The sequence below is a fragment of the Cavia porcellus genome, unplaced genomic scaffold (genome assembly GCF_034190915.1).
Source record: "Cavia porcellus strain 051 isolate PalLab524CR breed Dunkin Hartley unplaced genomic scaffold, mCavPor4.1 scaffold_5, whole genome shotgun sequence".
Taxonomy (NCBI): Eukaryota; Metazoa; Chordata; class Mammalia; order Rodentia; family Caviidae; genus Cavia; species Cavia porcellus.
Genome location: NW_026947488.1, coordinates 13117574 through 13137964, shown reverse-complemented (window position 1 = coordinate 13137964; position 20391 = coordinate 13117574). Strand labels below are relative to the sequence as shown.

General features: G+C 40.3%; 1 protein-coding gene, 1 long non-coding RNA gene and 3 other non-coding genes across 5 annotated transcripts in view; 4 read left to right on the top strand and 1 right to left on the bottom strand.

The window, feature by feature from the left end:
* Znfx1 (zinc finger NFX1-type containing 1) overlaps nt 1-15538 on the bottom strand; it is a 31524-nt gene extending 15986 nt beyond the window's left edge. The window contains exons 1-5 of the mRNA XM_063248197.1: nt 15101-15538; nt 12671-12781; nt 7915-9723; nt 1911-2042; nt 447-595 (exon numbers count right to left, since the gene is read on the bottom strand). Coding sequence (XP_063104267.1) covers nt 447-595; nt 1911-2042; nt 7915-9723; nt 12671-12731 — 2151 coding nt within the window. The 5' untranslated portion in view covers nt 12732-12781; nt 15101-15538. The remainder of the gene's footprint in view (nt 1-446; nt 596-1910; nt 2043-7914; nt 9724-12670; nt 12782-15100) is intronic.
* Nucleotides 15539-15555: 17 nt separating this feature from the next.
* Nucleotides 15556-18523, top strand: LOC101788846 (uncharacterized). The gene is made up of 5 exons (XR_216256.4): nt 15556-15840; nt 16161-16270; nt 17362-17426; nt 17680-17748; nt 18340-18523. It is a non-coding gene; the product is annotated as an uncharacterized LOC101788846 (long non-coding RNA).
* On the top strand, nt 16005-16095 carry LOC111756218 (small nucleolar SNORD12/SNORD106). Its single transcript, XR_002790692.1, has one exon. It is a non-coding gene; the product is annotated as a small nucleolar SNORD12/SNORD106 (small nucleolar RNA).
* On the top strand, nt 17197-17288 carry LOC111756216 (small nucleolar SNORD12/SNORD106). Its single transcript, XR_002790690.1, has one exon. It is a non-coding gene; the product is annotated as a small nucleolar SNORD12/SNORD106 (small nucleolar RNA).
* On the top strand, nt 17517-17607 carry LOC111756217 (small nucleolar SNORD12/SNORD106). The gene has a single exon (XR_002790691.1). It is a non-coding gene; the product is annotated as a small nucleolar SNORD12/SNORD106 (small nucleolar RNA).
* Nucleotides 18524-20391: the final 1868 nt, after the last annotated feature.

Below are 20391 nucleotides of genomic sequence, written 5' to 3'. Positions count from 1 at the left end.
CTTACTCTGTTGTCTAAGCTGGCCTCAAAACCCAAGTGATCCTCCTATCTCAGCCCTTCTAAGTAGCTGAGGCTGTGGACATGTGCCATCATGTCTGCCTCAGCCTCAGCTTTTTGACTGGGTTCACTGTTGCTGAGCTAAGAGATGATGTTTCCTTTTGTCAGTGGACATGGAATATGTAAAAATGCTGTGATGGTTTTGGAAAAAGTAGCCTTAATGCTCTGGTGGAAAAGGGTAGGGGCGGTGTGCCTTTTTTTGTATCTACCTTGGATTATAAAGGCAAAGGTTACACTGAGAGAGATTAGCAGAATGAAATGTTGGAAAGAACTTTTCTCCCTGTGAGGGGCCCCCATATCTATCTACCTGAGGCTGCCTATTCAGAAAGTCAGTGTTATTTTGTGTCCGTCCCTCTGAGCTACCTCATATACTCTAGAGCCGAGACTTACACTCATGTAAGCTCTCCGGAGATGCATGGGAAGGTTGCGGCGGAATTCCCGCTTGTTTCTCAGCTCCCTCAGGGTGAACTGTTTCAGGATTTCACTGTTGCTCCTTCCACCCACCCGCACGATGCTGGTCTTTTGACACTTGTAGATGCCTATAGAGGAAAGTGGAGAATCACAGGGTTAAGAAAGAACAATGCTAAGCTTTCTGGGATGCGAGTTGTGTGGGATCTTATCTCAACTGATTCCTCCAGAAACAAACTTCTGATTAGAGGAAAATTTACTCCATTAAAGAGCAAGAATGTCCCAGAGAAGATGTGAGCTTCAGGACAGTAACACAGTGCTTAAGAGCACAGGCTCTAGAATCAGATAAGAGGGGACACAAATCTTGGCTCCAATGCTTAGCTGCTGTAAAATTTGGACAAGTTATTTGTATTTAGTTTCTTTATCTGTGATTTGGAGAAGTAAAAACTTCTTATGGGACAGTCTACACAAATGAAAGAATTTTAAATCTCTACGTACGGCAACACAAAGCAAGCACTATTATCTATTATGGAGATTTAATGACTGCTTATGTGTTCCAGATATTTGCCATATTCTGAAAATACAGTGACCAAAGTACAAACTAAGTTATCGATCTGTTCTCCTGTCTCCTATTGTAGCAGAGAACATACTTATTAAACAAGTTATTATAATGGCAAGAAACATAAATACTATAAGTACATGATGCTGCAAGTGGATAGTAGAACATTTCCTCTGATCTAGGTGAGGTGGATTGAAGATCTAATATTTAAAATTGAGATTTTAAGAATCAAGATGATTGGGCTGGGGATTTAGCTCAGTGGCATAAGCGCCTGCCTGGCAAGCGTGAGGTCTTCAGTTCAATCCCCAGCACTGAAAAAAAAAAAAAAAAAAAAAAAAGAATCAAGATGATTTATCTAGGTGAAAGGAAGATACAGAAGAATGAAAAATCTAAGCAAAAGGAAAAACATGCACTTAGTTTATTCATTAATGCAATCAGTATTTTCTGAGTGTGTGATATGTGCCAGAATGAGTAAATACAGTAGGAAACTTGACCAGTATCTAAGAAGAGTTTATGATCTAGGAAAGAAACACATAAAACAGATTATAAAGGGAAAGAATATAAAAAGAGACCTAACTGTCTGGAGGTGATGAGTAAAATCCATCTGAAAGATTTAAGGTAAGAGCTGAAGAATTAGTTGGAACCAGTCCGAGTGGCTAGGTTCAATTTGGAGAGCGCAAAGGAAAGAAGTACATTCTGGGCAGGAGAACAGCAGATTCAAGGAACTGAAAGTAGTTAGTATTACTGGAGTTCTACAGAGTTAGACTACGACAGATCCATTACAGCCTTGCGGGTCTAGGTAAGAACTTCATATTCAAAGAATAATAGAAAGCTTCTAAAGTTGCTAATGAGTCATTTATAAGAATGATTTTGCCTATAAACGATACCTTCCAGAAACTGGTCCAAAGCATGATTAGTATAACATACAACCAAGATGGGGAACTTCTGGGCACTAATTTGCCAAACACACTCGTTGGTCAGAAGGGCTTGAACAATTTTTAGACCCACGTAGGTTTTGCCTAGAAAAAACAAACAAACAAAAAAAACAACTTATAAATATGGAGACTTTCTAAAAGAATAATTATTTAGAGCAATTCTGTTTGTTTATTTGGAGATAATGCCCGGTCTGGTCTTGAAGGAACTCCTGAGCTCAAGCTACCCCTCAGCACCTCCATGAACTGGGAGTATAATATATATATATATATAAATTTTTTTTTTTTTTTTAAACCGGTACCAGGGATCGAACTCACAACCATGCACTTGCAAGGCAGGCACTTATACCGCTGAGCTAAATCTCCAGCCCCAGGGAGTATAATGTATACATCACTATTCCTGACTGTCTTTTTTGTTCTAATTTCGAGGTAACACACTAAGATGGTTTAAAACCTAAGAAGCACAAATGAGTATACTGTCAAGTCTCCATGCCACATGGTTTATTTCAGTGGAAGCAACCAATTTTACCAGTTTCTTGTGAAACTTCCCAGAAATACTTTCTATGCATATACAAAAAAAAAAATGAGTATTTATTGTTTTCCTAGCCTTCCACTTTTTAAAAAAGATACAAATAGTAGCAGATTCTTTGTACTGTTCTACATCTGGCTTTTTTCATGTGATATATCTTGGAGGCTGTTCTCTATCAAGACATAATCCATACCCTTCTTTAAAGGCCAGTTCTCTAATGATGGCAATATATATTGTTTCCAATTTCACATAATTAATTCTTCAGAAATGCTCTTTATATTCTGAACAAAAAAAACTTACCGAAAAACTACAACCAAATCAGATCTCACTGTTTAAAGTATCTTTTTTTCCTCGTCCTGTCTTTTCCCACTTTCCAGTATACTCAAGAAAATGAAAAAATTGTAATGGATCACTATAAAATATTTTACTTTCTAAAAGTCTTTTTGGCCTATTGTAATATGCAGGACCCCTCTCATTTGATCAGTCAGATAGGTAATTACGTGAGTATAGGTTGAAAAAGTTATGTAAAAAGAAATTATAATAAAAGGGATACTTTGCTTTTTAAAAAAAGAAAAGAAATGCTTTTTATACAATATAGTAAACTTGCCTTTGTGACAATGAAAAATCACAAAAATCAGCATTATTCAAATCAGAGTTATAGACTCATTAGTAAATTACCTTTAATTAATTAAACCTATAAACCACTAAATTTTTCCACTGTATCAGACTAAGGTAGCCACCATTCTCAAAAATATAAAGTACAAAGAATGATGTAAGAAAATCAAATATTTCAATATAGCATAATAGGGGCTGGGGATTTAGCTCAGCGGCATAAGCACCTGCCTTGCAAGCAGTTAGTTGTGAGTTTGATCCCCGGTACCAAAAAAGAAAAAAAAAAAAAAAAAAAAAAAATATATATATATATATATATTTATATATATATCACAATAAAACACTTCTTCCTTTTCTTCTTCTTTTTTTTTAAGACAGATTCTCATTAAGTAGTCCAACCAAGCCTTGATATCACTCTGTAGCCCAGGTTGCCCTCAAACTTGCAATAATCCTGCCTCAGCCTCCTGAGTGCTGGGATAACAGGCATGCACTACCATGCTCAGCCATTAAATTTCATTCTTGAGGATAAAAATTGGCTACTGTGCCATACACTGGCAGAGATTAATCTGACAATACTTTATCTATTAAAATTACAAATGCACATTTTTCTTGATCCAGTTAGGAATTTTTCTTAGAGATATATTCTGTTTGTGTGTAAAGTGATACACAAACAAGCTTATTCAACATACAATTGTATCAGTGAATTTTTTCATAGTGAACTGGTTATAATTATGATCCACCTATACAATGGAATATGTACAACAGAGTATTATATAGTCACAAACAATACTTTTTAATATGTACTAATATGAAAAATTCTCCAATATATAAAGAGCCAAGTAACTGGAGAATCATGTTTATAGCACAGTGGGTTTAAATAAAGTAACAGGAATACATACAAGTATGTATTTATTTTAATATTTACAGTGTGTCCTATCTCTGGAATGATAAAAAAGGAAATTAATATTGTTTGGTTTAAGAAAACAAATACAATCTTGTTTTGAAGTCTCATCTAGCTTTTGTCCTTCTGTCTCCAATGATCTAAATAGGCTGTATCTTATTGGATTTTATTATGTATGATAGTATAAGCAAAAACCTGTTAAAGACAAGGAGATTATACAGAAACCATTGTTCATTTTGTTAGTCGATTCTAAATACTCTGTAATGCTGTCATTCTCTCGAATGGTTTTACATTGTTTTGATATACTTAATGCTACAGTATACGAAGTTGTACTCAAGGATTTCAAAGAAAGAAACAATATGGTAACTACTTTTAGGTTAGGATTATCTGGTGGTGAAACACTATTCTGCTTAAATGGTTATGTTTTGATCTGCGCTGTTTCGTTGTTATGCCCTCTTTTATCTCAATCTCCACTCCATTATTTACTTTTTTATCTTTATCCTTTTAATTAAAGGAAAAAAAATAGCAGGATATATTATAGTAACCCACTTTGACTTTTCATTACCTTGATTTAAAGCCCTGTATTTCTCTCACCATCTGGTTTTTAACTGATGTTCCCCTATTCTGTTTTGCTGGATAGTATCAGGTTCGAAAGTTTAGGCATCAGCTGTGAAGATAATGAGATTCATTATGACGCCCATTCTTGTTGACTTTTATCTACTTTTGAAGACCTACAATGTCTCCAATGTTTTGGTTTTGTCGGTTTTATTCTTTACTGTTTTGTTCAATTGTATTTTAACTAATGATACAGGCAATTCTATTAGAGATAGCGGGAGGCATTATGGTAACCATTGTTGATCACCTTGTATTATGTTTTTACATTATCTATTATGTCCACCCTTTTGACTTGACCGATTCTGTTCTGTTATGTCACATTTGGTTTTACTCTCTTCCAAAAAAGTAATAAGAACCGTGGGAGCAATGAAACCCAAAATGTGTAATAGTCATGGTACAAAAGAGAGGAAAAGAAAGTGCTCCAAACTATATAACTGCAGGTATATTTAAGTGTATAAGATAGAAAATGATATCACAGAGTTTTATTGGATCAATGAACAGAACTGTTTGCAGTATCATTGATGGAATGTCCACTTTACAAGCTTTAATTTTGTGACTTGAACAATTATTTCTAAGATGACAATATGTAATCCATTAACTAGTGATTTCCTACTGTTCATTTTTTTCTGTAAATCTGTATAACTTCTACCCTTTCCCTGCTTTTTTTTTCTTTTCTCCTTAAATAAAATTTAAAAAAAAAAAAAAAAAAAAAAAAAAAAAAGAAAACAAATACATTGAGATGGTGAGGGGAAAGAGAAATTTTTAAAATGCGAGCCATTATTTGTTAAAATATAATATAAAAATTAATAATGAGCCAGGTATGGTGATGCACACATATAACCTCAGCTATTGGAGAGTCTGAGACAAAAGTGTCAAGTCTGAGGCCAGTCTTAGCAACTTAGCAACACCCAAGATCAAAACAGAAAAAGAGCTGGAGGTCTAGCTCAGTACAAAGGTGTCAGGTTCAATCTTCAGTACTGTTTAGAAAAAAAAAAAGTCCAAAATTTTAACCTCTCAGATGAGCAAAAACTAGAAAGACTAATAACATACAACAATGCTGTAAAGGATATTAGGAAATGGGAATGTTAATTCACTGTTGGTGGACTATAAACTGGTATATTTTCTCCTCCCATTTTAAAAAGGCCCTCTTAATATCACCTTAAATTATGTATGTTAGTAGGCATGGTAGCACATGCTTGAAATCTCAGCACTTAGGAGTCTGAGGCAGGAGGATCACTGCGAGTTTGAAGCCAGCCTGGGCTACAAAGTGAGTTCAAGGCCAGCTGGAATTGCATAGTGAAACCCTGCCTCAACAAAGACCGCACCCTCAACCTGTATATTTCTATTTAATAGGTATTTCCCATCAGAAAGAATTTTCCATTGTTACATGTCTTAAAAAATCTTATTATTAAAAAAACTTTTTTTTTTGTACCAGGGATCGAACTCACAACCTCATGCTTGCCAGGTAGGCACTTACAATGTTGAGCTAAATCCCTGGCAAAAAAACCAAAAAAACAAAAAACTTTTCAGTGTTTTATTTTTGTTCTTTTCTCGACACAGGATATTGCCATGTAGCCCAGGTTGGTCTTTCCTTCTGACTCAGACTTCCAAGTCCTGGGATTACAGGTATGCACCACCAGGCCTGGCTTTTTTCAGTGTTTTTTTTTTAAAAAAATTCTCCCTGTTTCAGTTTTATTGTTTCATATATCCTCTTGGGAGGGCACTTTAGCATTCTTATTACAACTACTGTGATAACAATCTTGACCAGATTGAGAAATGCCTAAGAAACAAGTAAAGTACACTTTTGGGTGTGCTTGGGGTTTTCCAGAGATGATCAGATCACAGGGACTTGAATTTCAACAGTAGGTTAGTCCATTCATGAGTTCATAATGTGGTAGCACATTAGGAGGTGATGGAAACAGAAAGTGGGGACTCCTGATCCTGGGAACTAGTTCCTGGCCCCTTTCTCTTTGACTCACTGTTCTCTACTTCTAGAGGACCATAAGGTGAACAGCTTTGCTTTACCATGCACTACCATCATGATGTTCTCACCTGAGGGCCACAGGAATGGAACTAGTCAACCAAAGACTGAAACTTTTGAGACTAAGAGCCAAATTATAAACCTTTCTTCAAGTTTTTCCCCCAAGGTATTTTTCCCCCCAGATATTTTGTCACAGTGATGGAAAACTGACCAATGCAACTATTAACTTGAAGTTTATGATGTGTTCTTACATATAAAAAACTATAAACCAATTTCTACAAATATGATCCCTTTTTGTTGATAAAAGGACAAATACTACTACATATCTAAACACATAAAAACACACAGAAGAACACCTGAAAAGATACACATTAAAGTGCTAACCACAGCTAACACCCTAGAGTAGGATTAACAGACTGATGCATTGGAGAAGGAGGTATAGGGAGGTATGCTTCCACAAGAAGCAAGTTTAGTGTGGAAGATTCATAGTAGCCAGGATTCTATAGTCATACTGCAGAGTTCAAGTCCTCGGTCTGGCACTTAACCACATGTATGAGCTGAAACACACAACTAATACCTCTTAAGTAAAGGGTTCATCTTTTTTGCCTTAGTTTTCAGTGTAAAAAGGTTTTGACAATGGTTTCTGCCTCAGTGTTTTTGTGAGGACAGAATGAGTTAACATACATGAAGCATATAGAATACTTCATACATAGTGCTAAAATGTTATATTTGATACTATTTAAAATAATACAAAAGAGGCAGGGATATAGCTCACTGGTAGAATGCTTGCCTAGCATGTCTATGAGTTCTACCCTCAGCACTAGAAAAAAAAAAAACAAACCAAAACAAAAGAAAATGAGAGGCTGGGTTCAGCGACATAAGCGCCTGCCTGGCATATGCAGGATCTTGAGTTCGATACCTGGTACCAAAAAACAAAACAAAAAACCCACAATAAAAAAGTGAAAACAAATTAATATGTCTTTAGTTGAAACAGAGATAATAATGGGTAATATATCACCTGAATGTAACCTCTAGCAGTATTTTTTTTTTTTTTTTGGGACCGGGAATTGAAATAGGATTTTGCGCTTGCCAGGCAGGCACTTATGCTGCTGAGCTAAATCCCTAGCCCAGCAGTCTTTCCTGATCTTGTGATTTTGATCTGTTATCATGTATGCCCAGAGTCCTCACTGAGAAATTATTATGTGTGGTACTTTATAAACAACTTTTATGCCTATTTCAGAGAAATGTTTCTAAACTAGTTGTTGTAAAGCCTCTTATCTTATAAGACACATGTTACACACTCTGAAAAACTCTGTCTTACCCGTGCCAGGAGGTCCTTGAATAATAGCTAGTTCCCTTGTGAGAGCAAACTGCAAGGCTTCCATCTGTGAGTCATCCAGCTTCAGGGCTTCTTTTGAAGGCCACTGACTAAGGTCTAAGACATTAACTTTAGGACGTCTCAAGCCCTCAAGAATCCTCCAAGATTCCCCAATAGTGGAGGGATTCTCTATTAAAGGGGTGAAATCATATCTGCCTCCCATTAGCAAGTATCTTGGTTCTTTCACATGAGAGTCACACTCCACAATATTCCTCTGGAATGGAACATCTTCCTCCTGGACTTCCTGGAGTCCTTCCAGGACATGCCTGTATGCCTCAAAGTATGCTGTTGTTTCCACCATGAGGAAAGAATCTGAGGGCTGTACTTCTGCTAGCAGCTGTTGGCTCTGCTCATTGAAGCAGAGCTGAACAATTCCTCGGCAGAGATCTTCTTGTTCCCGGTTAGAAACTGTGGCAAAAAGAAATGTCTCAAAGTTGTCCTTGGACATGCATACCAAGGACCCATACAGCAATCGCTTAGAATTCTGCCAGCGTACAAACTTCAGTGGTTTTGTGTCAAACTGCACCTTGTAGACAATGCCTGATGATGAACACATGGGAGTGATAATCCTGGTATCAAAGTAGATTCGGATGTCATCAAACTTTCTCTTTCTCAGGCATTGGTCTTCAAAGCTTTGGAGAAGTTCCAAAATGCCTTCCCGTAGGGGTCTGACAAAATCTTCTCGCAAGAGTCGGAAGTGGGTATCCAGATAGACAGCAGTGCTATCATACTTTCCAGAAATGATGTTGGGGCGAAGAAAGGGCCTCTCATCCAAGTGTACTTCATTGTAGGTTGGGTATATGGGCATGGTTCGGTAGCTCTCAACATGGCCTTCTGCCTCAGGCTGCACTAGAGTGTAGGTGTCCGCTCTCAAAGTGCCCTCTCGTCTCTTTTCCTGTAGATGTTTAATGATGGTCTGCACCTTTTCTAAGTTCTTCTCTATTTCCTCTTCTATGTCAACACCAGAGGCTCTCAAGGCATTAAGAGAAGCTGGCAAGAGAGAAATGAGCATGGAAGTTTCCTGTACAGAGCTGGCAGGAAAGACACTTACAAGGTCCTGGAGAAGAGAGATGATATTGCTTATGTGTTCTGGATATTGGTTTCGAATGTCAGCAATGGGTTCAGTAATCATCCTTACTACATAAGTAGGCAGGCAGACCTTGAGGAATTTGGAGTTCTTCAATATGCCTAGTACATGAAGAATGCTCTTACGGTCCATTTTAGAGCTGCAAGCTTTCCGAAGAACCTGGCAGATGAGCTCAAGGAAGTTGGGTTTCATGGAAGAATGAGACAGAAGTTCCTTCAGTCCTAAACTTGTGGCAAGTGTGATGACCACCTCAGAGGGGTCTTTCTGCAGAAGGCTTTCTAGGAACTTAAAGCCCAGTTTCTTTACCTGCTGTGGTTGTTCTGCAGGCTTCTGGTGGGAGGTTCTCCACTGCTGGAAATTTTCATTGGACCATGGTGGTCTGTGGTTCCTTCCTTCTTGGTTGTCATTTCTCCGCCTGGCATCATTCTCTTGACCATGTCTTTGGCCTCTAGCTTCATCACCAGTATGCTCTTCTTGGTTCCTTCTTCCCTGATGTGGGTTCCTGCCCATGGCCCTAAATCTTTCTTCCCTCTGCCGGTAAGGAACAGGATGAATGTTGCCTCTTGGATGCCTTCCAAGATGACAGGCTTCTCCTCTGAGAGCATTAGCTGGTGGATTATTGGCCTGATTTCTAGTTCTCGGTGGTAATTCTCCATCCACAGGCCCTAAACACAATGAAATATTAGGTAAGAACAAATTCAAGGGGCAAGCAAACCTAATAGTACAATGATGATTTCATTTTCCAAAACAACTAAGAAGTTCAATTTTTACTTGGAAGAGCAAAAAGGTTTCCTTCAGGCTCAGTGGTAGAATACATACCTAGTATGTGTGAAGCTCTGGATTTAATACTTAACCCTTCAAAATAAAAAATGTATTACTGCTGTATAGATTATGAAAATATTATTTCACAAAAGAGGCAAAAGAAATAAAACATTTGTTCCATGCCTAATACATACCAGAGAATATACATATGTAGTATCGCATTTAATTCTCACAAGCTGGAACTTAAAACTTTCAGAAGGTACAAAGATTAGATAAGCTCACTGTTTTTAGTTTCTGGCCAATATCAAACAATAGTCAGAACATGAATTGTGTAGCCAAAAATATTTGGTTCTAGTCTTGGCTTAGCCACTTCCTCAATGTGCAACATCTGAATCTCAGTATCTGGCTTGGTACAAATTAAACATTTATATAAAACATACAGAATATACCTGACACATCTCATAAATTTTAGTTATTACTAGGAGCAGCAGCAATAACTTTTTATTGGGGATCCCCTATTAATTCCTGTAGGTGCTGGTTCTGCCAAACAATTATTATAGGTGAGGAGGGCCTTAAGTGGAATAAAACTATGAAGGAAAGTTTGTCCAGCAGCATCAAATATAGTCTGAAAGGGGAAAACAGCTTTCACTACCAAGATACTTTTTCAGTCAATTAACAGGCAGTGAAGGAAACTGAAACACAGATATCAAGTTTTGCTTTAGAAAACTGAAATATTAAACTGAACCTCTGATTCACAAAACTGAAAAACAAAGGTGAACTTTTCCTCTTTCTGTGTCACAAGTTCACCTACATGGCAGTTTTGATTAACAACACTCATACAGGAAGCTAGAGGAAGTGAGATGGTGAGAACACAGTCAGTACATGCAGGAATGCTAATATTGCTTTGAGTGAATCCAAACTCTTCCTCTTCGTTCTGTCACACATTTCATAAGAAACTTTGTCCAACATACTCAAAGATCAATTTTTTTCACTTCTCTGTCCTTTAAAACTGATTCTTAAGCTGACTTGACTTAGCGGAATAATGCTGAGATTTGACAAACAAGACTTGTATACAATGATTTGATAATTTACTGTTATGAAGGTTATAAAAATAGGTGCTTCAGATAATCATATTATTTCATGACATCAGATGCTGAATCCATTTATGTGCAGCTGGGCCAGGGATATAGCCCAGCAGTACAGCACTAGGTCCTGAGTTCAATATCCAGTGCCAAGAAAAAAAAAAAAAAAAAAAAAAGGAAAAGTATACTTCATTTATATGCAATTGTTTTTTTATTTTTTAATTTTTGTCTTTTTCCTTTTTATCGGTACCAGGGATTGAACTCACGACTGCCTGCTTGCAAGGCAGGTGCTTATGCCGCTGAGCTAAATCCCCAGCCCTTGTTTTTTTATTTTGTGGAGAGAATTTTGACAACAGAAAATATTTGGCAAGATATAAACAATGTACAACTAGGTTGCAATGTTTTTGTATTTGTTATTTTAATATTTACTATTCAGGGCTGAGGATTTAAGGATTTAGCTCAGTTGCATAAGTGCCTGACTAGCAAATGTGAGGTCATGAGTTTGATTTCTGGTACCAAAAAAAAAAAAAAAAAAAAAAAAAAGTGCTTGTCAAACTCCCAAAATTAAAAAAAAACAAAACCTATTTCCTATTATATTTTGATCTGCTTAATGACTGTAACTTGAAAGAAAACTATCATTTCTCATTCTTTAAACATTCACATAGCCTATGAGATAAAATCCCTGTTTCTTATCTCTTGTTCTGTAGTTAAAACTTGAAAGCCATGTTGTAAACTTAAGAAAAAACAAGACAACAATGATACAGTGTATTAACTATTGCTGTTCTCTTATTTTGTGGAGAAATTCTTAATGTTTCATAAAATAAATAATTAAATGAATGAAAGAAATACAGGAACACAACAGTTGTTTCACAGTAAAAGTCCTAAGCACACAGAATACTTCCATTAACAGAGTAATGCTCTTGGAACTAAATCTGACTTGATAACTAGTTGTCTATACTTACTCTCTATTTAATACATAGCCACTTAGCACTTATGGCTAATATTTAAAAATTTGAAGGGAAAGAAAAATATTAAAATTATTAATGTCCTGATACAAAATATACTCAATTACAATGTAATTATAGTATTTTGGATATATTAAGATATTAGATCATGAAGTTTTATTAATATTACAATTTTTAATTTTAAAAATGATGCTACTAAAAAATTAAAAATTATATTTTTGGCTTGTATTATGCTCCTCCTAGATAGCAATGTTCCAAACCAAGATTTCTACTTCTGATACAGCATCACTGTTTTTGTTCAAGCGAACTACACCCATTCATCATCTCTCAGGCAAAGGAGAGGGAAGAGCGTTTTTCAGTCATTCATGCCATAGCTAAGGAAACTTCCTACCATGCTAGAGGTTTGAACCCTGGGATGCTCTACGACTGAGCTAGATTTCCAGCCCTTTCTTTAAACTTTCGTTTTGTTTGGTTGAGATAAAATGAGATGGCCTTGGGCCTTGAACTCACAGTGATCCTCCTACCTCCGTCTCCTAAATGCTGGGATTACAGGTGTGCACCACTATGCCCAGCTTAATTTCTTGAAACAGGGTCTTACTATGTTAACCAGGCTGGCCTTGAATTTGCAATCCACCTGCATCAAACTCCTGAGAAGCTGTAATTACCGATGTGTGCCACCACACTTGGTAAGTAAGGCATTCCTTACTTCAAAGTTATTTAATCAGGTGGGCCTGTTCACCCTGAAATCCAATTTCAATGATTTCTTAGAATTTCTTTTTCACTAAGTGGGAAACTTTACTTACCTCTGTAGTTAATATGAGGATTCCTGGCTCTGGCCTCCAAATGAGGTCTTCTGTCCTCCATGTCTAAGTCACTCAAATTCTTCTACATTCACGTTACTTTCTTTACCTTAACTGCAAAGGTTAGGAATTATCAGTGCCCTTGAAACAACATCTAGCAGGAAAAATCCAAAGGCCATCAAACCAGTCCTTCTGCCTATGCATTTTAATGACTTATTAACCAAGAGTTAAATGTAGATTTTAATCATAAGCACAAGTTCTCAATTCTGTTAACACCTACTTATGATACCAAACATTAAATTTACAATTTAGGTGATTTTAAAGGATCAAATTCTCCTGTTCCTTTATTGTTGCACTTTCTTCGGGTATAGGGAAGTCATTAATTCACATCCCAAACAGCACTGGTTTATGCCTTTGCCGAGTTACTTAATCAGTTGTTAGGTTTCATTTTCCTTTTCTCCAAGGCAGACAAATACTGTTCCCAAGGTAAAAGGAATACATTTCTATTAATTCAAAATTGTATTTATCACCCCATTTGACATTTACATTTATAGTACTCTACAGCTTACAATCCCCTATAGTTTGAAAATTATTGAACAGTTATTGCTTTTCCTAGTCTTTGGAACACAGCCAAATGATTAAACCTTCTGCTGTTCTGAATCCAGAGAAATTTATTTCAGTAACTAGGAGGGTACAGGGTGCTGTTTCCTTGGGACTGGCTAGAAATCTGCAGTCTTTTCTTTTTCTGTCATCTTGATGACTTTTTAAACACAGTTTCTATAAGAGGAAGCCCCCTTAAGGAAGCTTCTCAATCTAACGCATGCATATCACATGGGCTAGGGCTGGGAAGAAGTAGGTGACTCAGAGCCCTCAGCAAAGGGATTTTTGAGACAGTCCTTTCGGAGTTTTAAAATATTCATAATTAGAAATTGTGAATAGATTTGACATTACATGAGAGGTAGCTTTTATCTTCATTGGAAAAAGGAGTCCCTTTTACCCCCTCTGGTGATATTTTTGGTGAGTCTCTTCTCTCCATTTATTAAACCCTGTTTTCATGGTGCAGGTCCAATATTTACAGTTGTTTTATTTTGTCTTTTTAAATTACCTGAGAGGAAATCCTTTGTTATTCTGTTTGAAAAATATTAAACTAGAAACCCAGAAAGGGAAGAAAAGGAAAGGAAGGTAACAGTGTGTATGAATAAGAAATGCAATGAAAAACAGAGGACAGAAGTGGATTTCTTGGGAAACCAAGGCAGAAATGGTAGGAAGAAGAAAACCAGTGATGGTCAAGTGGGTTTAGGGAAGGGAATTAGAGGGAAACGGTAGTTACCAGAGAGAGATGAAAGGGGCTGAGGCTGGATGCAGCACCTAGATTGCTGGGGGAAATCACCAGTCTTGAGAGGGATCTGAGCACATACGAAACACTGGCTCTTGCAGGAAATACTATAGGTTCAGGGACAGCCAAGGCTGGGTGGCAGCTTTGTGAGGAAAAAGACCCATCGCCAGGGATTCCAAAAGAGGATGTGGCCGAGTTCAGGTGGGGAGTGCTTGCTGAACTGACAGGGAACTTCAGCAGGGTTGAGTACATTCAAGATGGGGGATGAATGAGGCCACAGGGAGACGAGGTGGGTGGATGTGAGAGGGACAGAGATGGTGTTGGTGAGGCCAGAGGTGAGCGACAGCTGGTGGCACAAGTGAGGGCACAGATGTGCGATGGAGGCGCTGGCACTGAGAAGGAGAGCAAAGCATTGTGAAGAGCCAGCGAGAAGCTGAGGGGGTGACAGGGACACTAAGGAGGGCGACTGGGGTGTTAGGCAATGAGGTGACAGAGGCGCTGAGGAGACAAGGACTCTGGGGAGGGATGATGGGGATCAAGGTGACGGCGTGCTGAGGAGGGTGATGGGGTGCTGAAGGCTGACTAGGTGACAGGGCGCTAAGGACAGGAAACAGGAACTCAGGGTAACACTGGGGGCTCAGGGGGGTGCCAAGGGGAGCTGAGGACACAGGGACAGGGACTCTGAGGTGACAGAATTGAGGTGAAAGGAGACGAGGACTCTGAGGGTGGTGATGGGGTCGAGGGGGCGACGGGGGCATGGAGGGAAGGGGCGAGGGATTAAGGGTGATGAAGGGAGCTGAGGGGCTAAGAAGACCCTAGGGCTCAGGGTGGCGATGGGAATGGAGGGGCGACAGGGGCGCTGTGAATACGGGGAGCAGGGACTCTGAGGGAGGGAATGGGGGCTAAGAAGGCGTCAGGGTCGCTGAGGGTGATGCTGGAAGTTGAGGGGTGACGGGCGTTGGGGAGACAAGAGACAGGCTGGTGACTGGGGCTGAAGGGGTGACGGGGCGCTAGGAGGAACAGACAGGGATTCTCGGGGTGGTGGTGGGGCGACCGGGTCGCCGGGGCAGGTGTGGGGACGGGAGGGGACCACTCACCGGGGTGCGGCGCGTCTTTCCGCCCCGTCGCCGCCGGTCAGTGTTCCGCTCCGGCCCAAGCAGGTTGGCGGCCCCGCCCGCCGCCGCGCACTTTCGGTTTCCTTCCCCGCAGACCCTGGGCGGAGGGAGGAGCCGGGCGGGCAGCCCGGAGGAGGAGGAAGTGGAGGAGGAGGAGGCAGCGGGGACTGGGGCGTGAGGGGCCGGGCTCCAGCACCGCGGCCCGCGTCCCCGCCCTCGGGGAGAGCAAAAGAGATAGCGTCGCTTCAGCTCCCCCGCGTGGCCGGGCCGGCGGGCTCGGGCGGGCTCGGTTGAGGGGAGGGGACTGCGGGGGGCGGACGAGCAGCGCCCAAGGCCGTCGCAGGCCTCAGCCAGCCCCAGAGGCGGGGGCACGCGGTAAGCGGCTTGGTGCGTGTGAAGCGCGACATGGCGGCGAGACTGAGGAGACCGAGTTGCTCAGTGTATACGGGGAAGAGGGCGGGGCCAGGCTCCGCTCCGACAACCATTGGAGCGCCTCGTGCTGGGCGGGCCTAAAACTACATTTCCCAAGGATCACAGCAGGCACTAACCGGAAGGGGCGGCCTCAAATCCATTGCGCACGCGCACCAGGAGTCTGTCCTTATATAAGAGAGGTTCAGGCCTGTAGTCGGCCTTTCCCATCTGCTGCGCTCTGAGGCTGAGGTCACCTCTGTTGTGCTTCAGAGATTGTGGTTCCCGCCTCGTGAACCCACGTTGTGTGTACGGTAAGTGGAGGCCCTTCAGTTTTCCCTTCGCGAGCTCTAGTCCTCTTTTGCACTTTTCGTTCCGTAACGTCTCCGTAGGTGACGCCAAAATTGTCCTGAGGCTGCAGGAAACGTGAGCTACGTGGAAAAATCTGCGCTTTCTGCGTGGGTCCGAAAGGCCTTTTGCTGGTGTAAATGATGACTCACTTTTTTCCCCATCATATCGACAATGCTGATCTTTTAGAATATTTGCCAGTTAACTCCTGATACGCCAGCTTTAAAAGACCTAGTCATGCTCCTTTAGCCGTGAGGAGATGGCCATTCATGACTTTTCTTTGTAGGTTGTCGAAGTCAGGGAGTATAGCATGGATGTGAGAGAACGGAGTCACCTCTGGGCCTATGAGAGATTCCGATTTAGATCTCTCCAACCTTGGATCTCTTGACCTACGCGGTAAGGATTTGTCTACGGACTGTTCTAGGGTACATACTCTTTAGGAAAGCGTCTTAGTTGGCTGTGGAAACTTGTAGAAATAAGGCTTAATGTTGGTGAATGTTCGGAGAAGAATGGGACTCGTGGCCTCCTTTACTCTTGTGCTGTAATGATGGGTTAGAGTCTCACAGCTATTACAGAGAAATTCTGTTGATTACCTGTTAGAACATGAGTTCCCGGTGGAAAATACAGGTTTAGGAGAAATGACCCAAAGTGAATGACGTTTGACGTCATTTTTTTTTCCCATTGTCTTACCGGTACCGGGGATGTACCAGGGATCGCACTCACGACTGCGTGCTTGCAAGGCAGCTGCTTATGCAGCTGAGCTAAATCCCCAACCCCATCCCATTGTCTTTTGAGTTACGATCTCCATATGCAGTTGACCAACTCAGCAGTCCTGCCTCAGCCTCTGAATTGCTGGCACTACATTTGTGTGCCCCTATGCCCAGCTTGATATTATTCTAGTGCCACTTTTTGAAAGCGTTTTTATGCTATTTTTGAGTATGTAGGCATGTAACAAGGTAGATGAATAAGGGGTTAGCCTTTTTCTCAAGCCAGATATGTTCAATTGACCTCAGAAAACCCAGCCAGAAGTTTTTGCTTGACCTTGACTAGAAATGTGGCTGGGCCAAACCCTGCAAGCTTACACAAACGAATCTATATGTGGGACTTCCTTGAGGGAAATACTAGTTGAGAAGAGGACTGAGCTGCATGCATCACCAACGAACGACAGGTTTTCTACTGCCACTACATAAATAAGATAGAGGTCCTGAAAGGCCTTGGTATTTGACATTGCTACAGTGGGACAGGAGACACATGTTGATTGTACTTAAAACTTATGTGACAGCATACCAGGAACCCTTTAAGGGAGCTCACAAGAGTTACCTGCTGGCATATATGATGACTTGAACTTTTTTCCCCAACAGATCGACCATGTTGATCTCATTTCTTTAAGCCAGTTTTTGTCTGATATGCCAGCTTGAGCAGTAACTGTCTAGTTGGCCCCATCTAGCTTGCTGGTGAACATTCATTTTCCTGTGTTTTCACCTCAGGTTTGCTAAGGCATAAACCAGCCTTTGAATGGAGCAGGATGAATTCTGAGCATGGGAAAGGATTGGTAAGTTGTGTTCACATGTCTCTCTCAGACCCAGGACCTCCGCAGGGAGAGGCAGCTGTCTTCTCATGCCCAATACTTGATTCAAATTCTGCCGATGCAACTGATGACATAACTTTTTTCCCCATCAGATCGACCCTGTTGATCTACATAACCATCAGCCAGTTTGGTCTGATGCATGGGCCCCAAGTTCACTTGTTCTTGCCCCCTCTCACATTGAGATTATTCATTTTGGCCCCATCTATTAACTTCACAGGTCTCAAGCTCTTAAGGCTGCAGTTTGTTGTCAGCTTGATCTTTGGGGTGGTTCTCTGTCCTGTAAGAGGTAAGGTTTCAGTTCTCAAACTCATTTGCCTATAAAGACCCAGATCAAAGTTGGGTTTGAAACAGGGGAGTTACTATTTATTACTATTATGAGGCTGTTCACCCTTGTAACTATAGCTCAGACTGTATCTTCGTTGTGCGTAGAAGTTAGGTTTTTAAATTTTGAGTATCAACATAAATTCATCTACACTTTTTAAAGACAAGCATGTGATCCTCTGTTTATCTTCTTTGCCATGTTCTATTTGCAAAAGATTATTTCTAGATGGAGGTTAGCTTTTTTTTTTTGCTGCATGCGTCAGTCTTATAAGTGTCTGAGGTATGCAAGAGACATTTCGTCTCTGGAATTCTCCCAGCTTCTTGCTGGTATATCAGCGTAGTGCAGTGATGGTGAACATTTTGGACACTAAACTACAACCCAAAGCCACTTACATAAAACAAACTCACATTAATGTTTTTTAATTTTGGCCACCATTGACCTCTAGTGGGTGGAGCAAAATGTGGAGTAGCCCACATTTTCACTAGATACTCCTGTTCCTGTATCCTCAATAGATGCTTTTTCAGACCACTGATGTAATCTTTGTTTTCTATTTAGAAGTCTCCTGAGCTGTGGATGCAGTGGGAGTACAAGGCCTCTTGAATATCAGTGGTGTTCCTGAGCCACAAGGCTTTTGAGTATTTGGCTTTCCAGAGTGCTGTGCCTGTTTCTTTGAAGATTCAAAGAATTTCTAATTTTGTAACAACTTGCCTACTTTGGAAAAATAAAATTCTTGAAATCAGTGCACTTGTATTGGATTGACTATTGGTATTAAACATTGAGCAGATAATAAGTAACAGCCAAGTATGTCATTAAGTTTGATTTGAGTTAAGACATTGGGCCTAGATTTATGGGAGTGGGAGAATCTGTTGGGTGAGGGCAGTTTTCTGGACTGTGCTAGTGATTAGGTTCTGTATTAAAAGTCCTAAGAATTAGGAACAGGACCTCTAATAGTTACCAATAGATGGTTTGCAATTGCAAAACCCTGGCTTAATTAGAATTTGATCTTTGAGAAAGATGAATTTGATACGTAAAATGTCTCTTGGTATTTATTCCCTTATCCCTTCCTCTTGGGGTTTAGAAATTAATAAGGTTCTGATAAACTGATTGGCTCACTGAAGAGGCAAGTCAAGCTATTTTATCTGCATCGACCCTTCTAGATTATTTTTTAACTTTTTTTTTTTTAATTTATTTTTTTTGTCTTTTTCGTTTTTATCGGTACCAGGGATCGAACTCACGACTGCCTGCTTGCAAGGCAGGCGCTTATGCCGCTGAGCTAAATCCCCAGCCCCTAGATTATTAAATACTTGGAGGCCTAATACAATGTAAATTGTATTAATTTACTAATGAGGGGACTAATGAGAAGAGGAAGTGAGATAGACTGGCTTGTAACTGTGGTAAGACACTTCCCCTGTTAAAAGCATGCCACTGTAGTATCTTTTGCCAGGACTACAAACAGCCCCCAAAGTACAAAACATCTTTATGTTGTCAGATGCAATTCAGAATATCCTTGCTGAGCGTGCTAACGTGTGATCCAAGCCCTGGGAGGCCGAGGCAGCAGTTTACCACAAAGATTCTGTTTCTCATGAATCTGGCTGGCTCAAGTTGGTAGTCACAGAGTACCCCTAGTAGGCAGGTCAGGTGCTTTTCAGTTGAGTTAATGGGTCTGCAGTCTGCACACTCAAGTCCCTTCCCTTCTGTGGTGCTGTGGTAGGACAGAAGATGTGCTAGGTAAGTGTACTATTACTGAGGTGCTTTCTAGTTTCTAATGTAACTTTGTAGTAAAAACACAAGGGTTAAATGTTTGGCATTTGGTGGGAGGGTACTGGGAATCAAAACTCAGGACTTTGTGCTCACCAGGCAGGTGTTTATGCCACTGAGCTATATCCTGGGCAGTGTCTAAAGGACCTTCGTTGCATGTTCTTTGATATAATATACTATTTTTTTTCCTATTCCAATAACCCTGTAGCAGTAGTATTAGGTTCATATTTGAGTTGAAGGAACAGACAGTAAAAAGCAAAATAACGGGGCTGGAGGTTTAGCTCAGCAGCATAAGTGCCTGCCTTGCAAGCAGACAGTCATGAGTTTGATCCCCAGTACCAATAAAAAGGTTGAGGTCACACAGCGTGGAAATCATATTCTTGAGTTGGAATCCTGGCTCTGCCACTTGTCAGCCATCTGACTTTGTAATTCATGGCTGTCTGGGTCTCATTTCTTTATCCGAAAAGTAGGGTTTGGTGAGACTCACTTCACAAATGAGGCTCAGAACATTTGAAAGGTTCGCCTTTGTTGCAGCATATGTTAGAACTTCAGGAGGCTGAATATTATCTTGTGTGTATGTACCATATTTTGTTTATCCTTTTTTTTGGAACCAGGGCTCGAACTCATGACCTTGTGTATGTCAGGCAGATGCTGTGCCACTGAGCTATATCCTTGGCCCAGTTTACCCATCTGTTGGTGGACATTCAGTTATTCAGTTGGTTCCACCATTTGGCTGTTATCAGTAATGCTGCAGTGAATATTGTCATTACCATGTCACTGCATTGCAAGGCTCTGAGTCCCTGTTTTCAATACTTTGGGTACTATAATGTACCACCTTATGGAGACAGT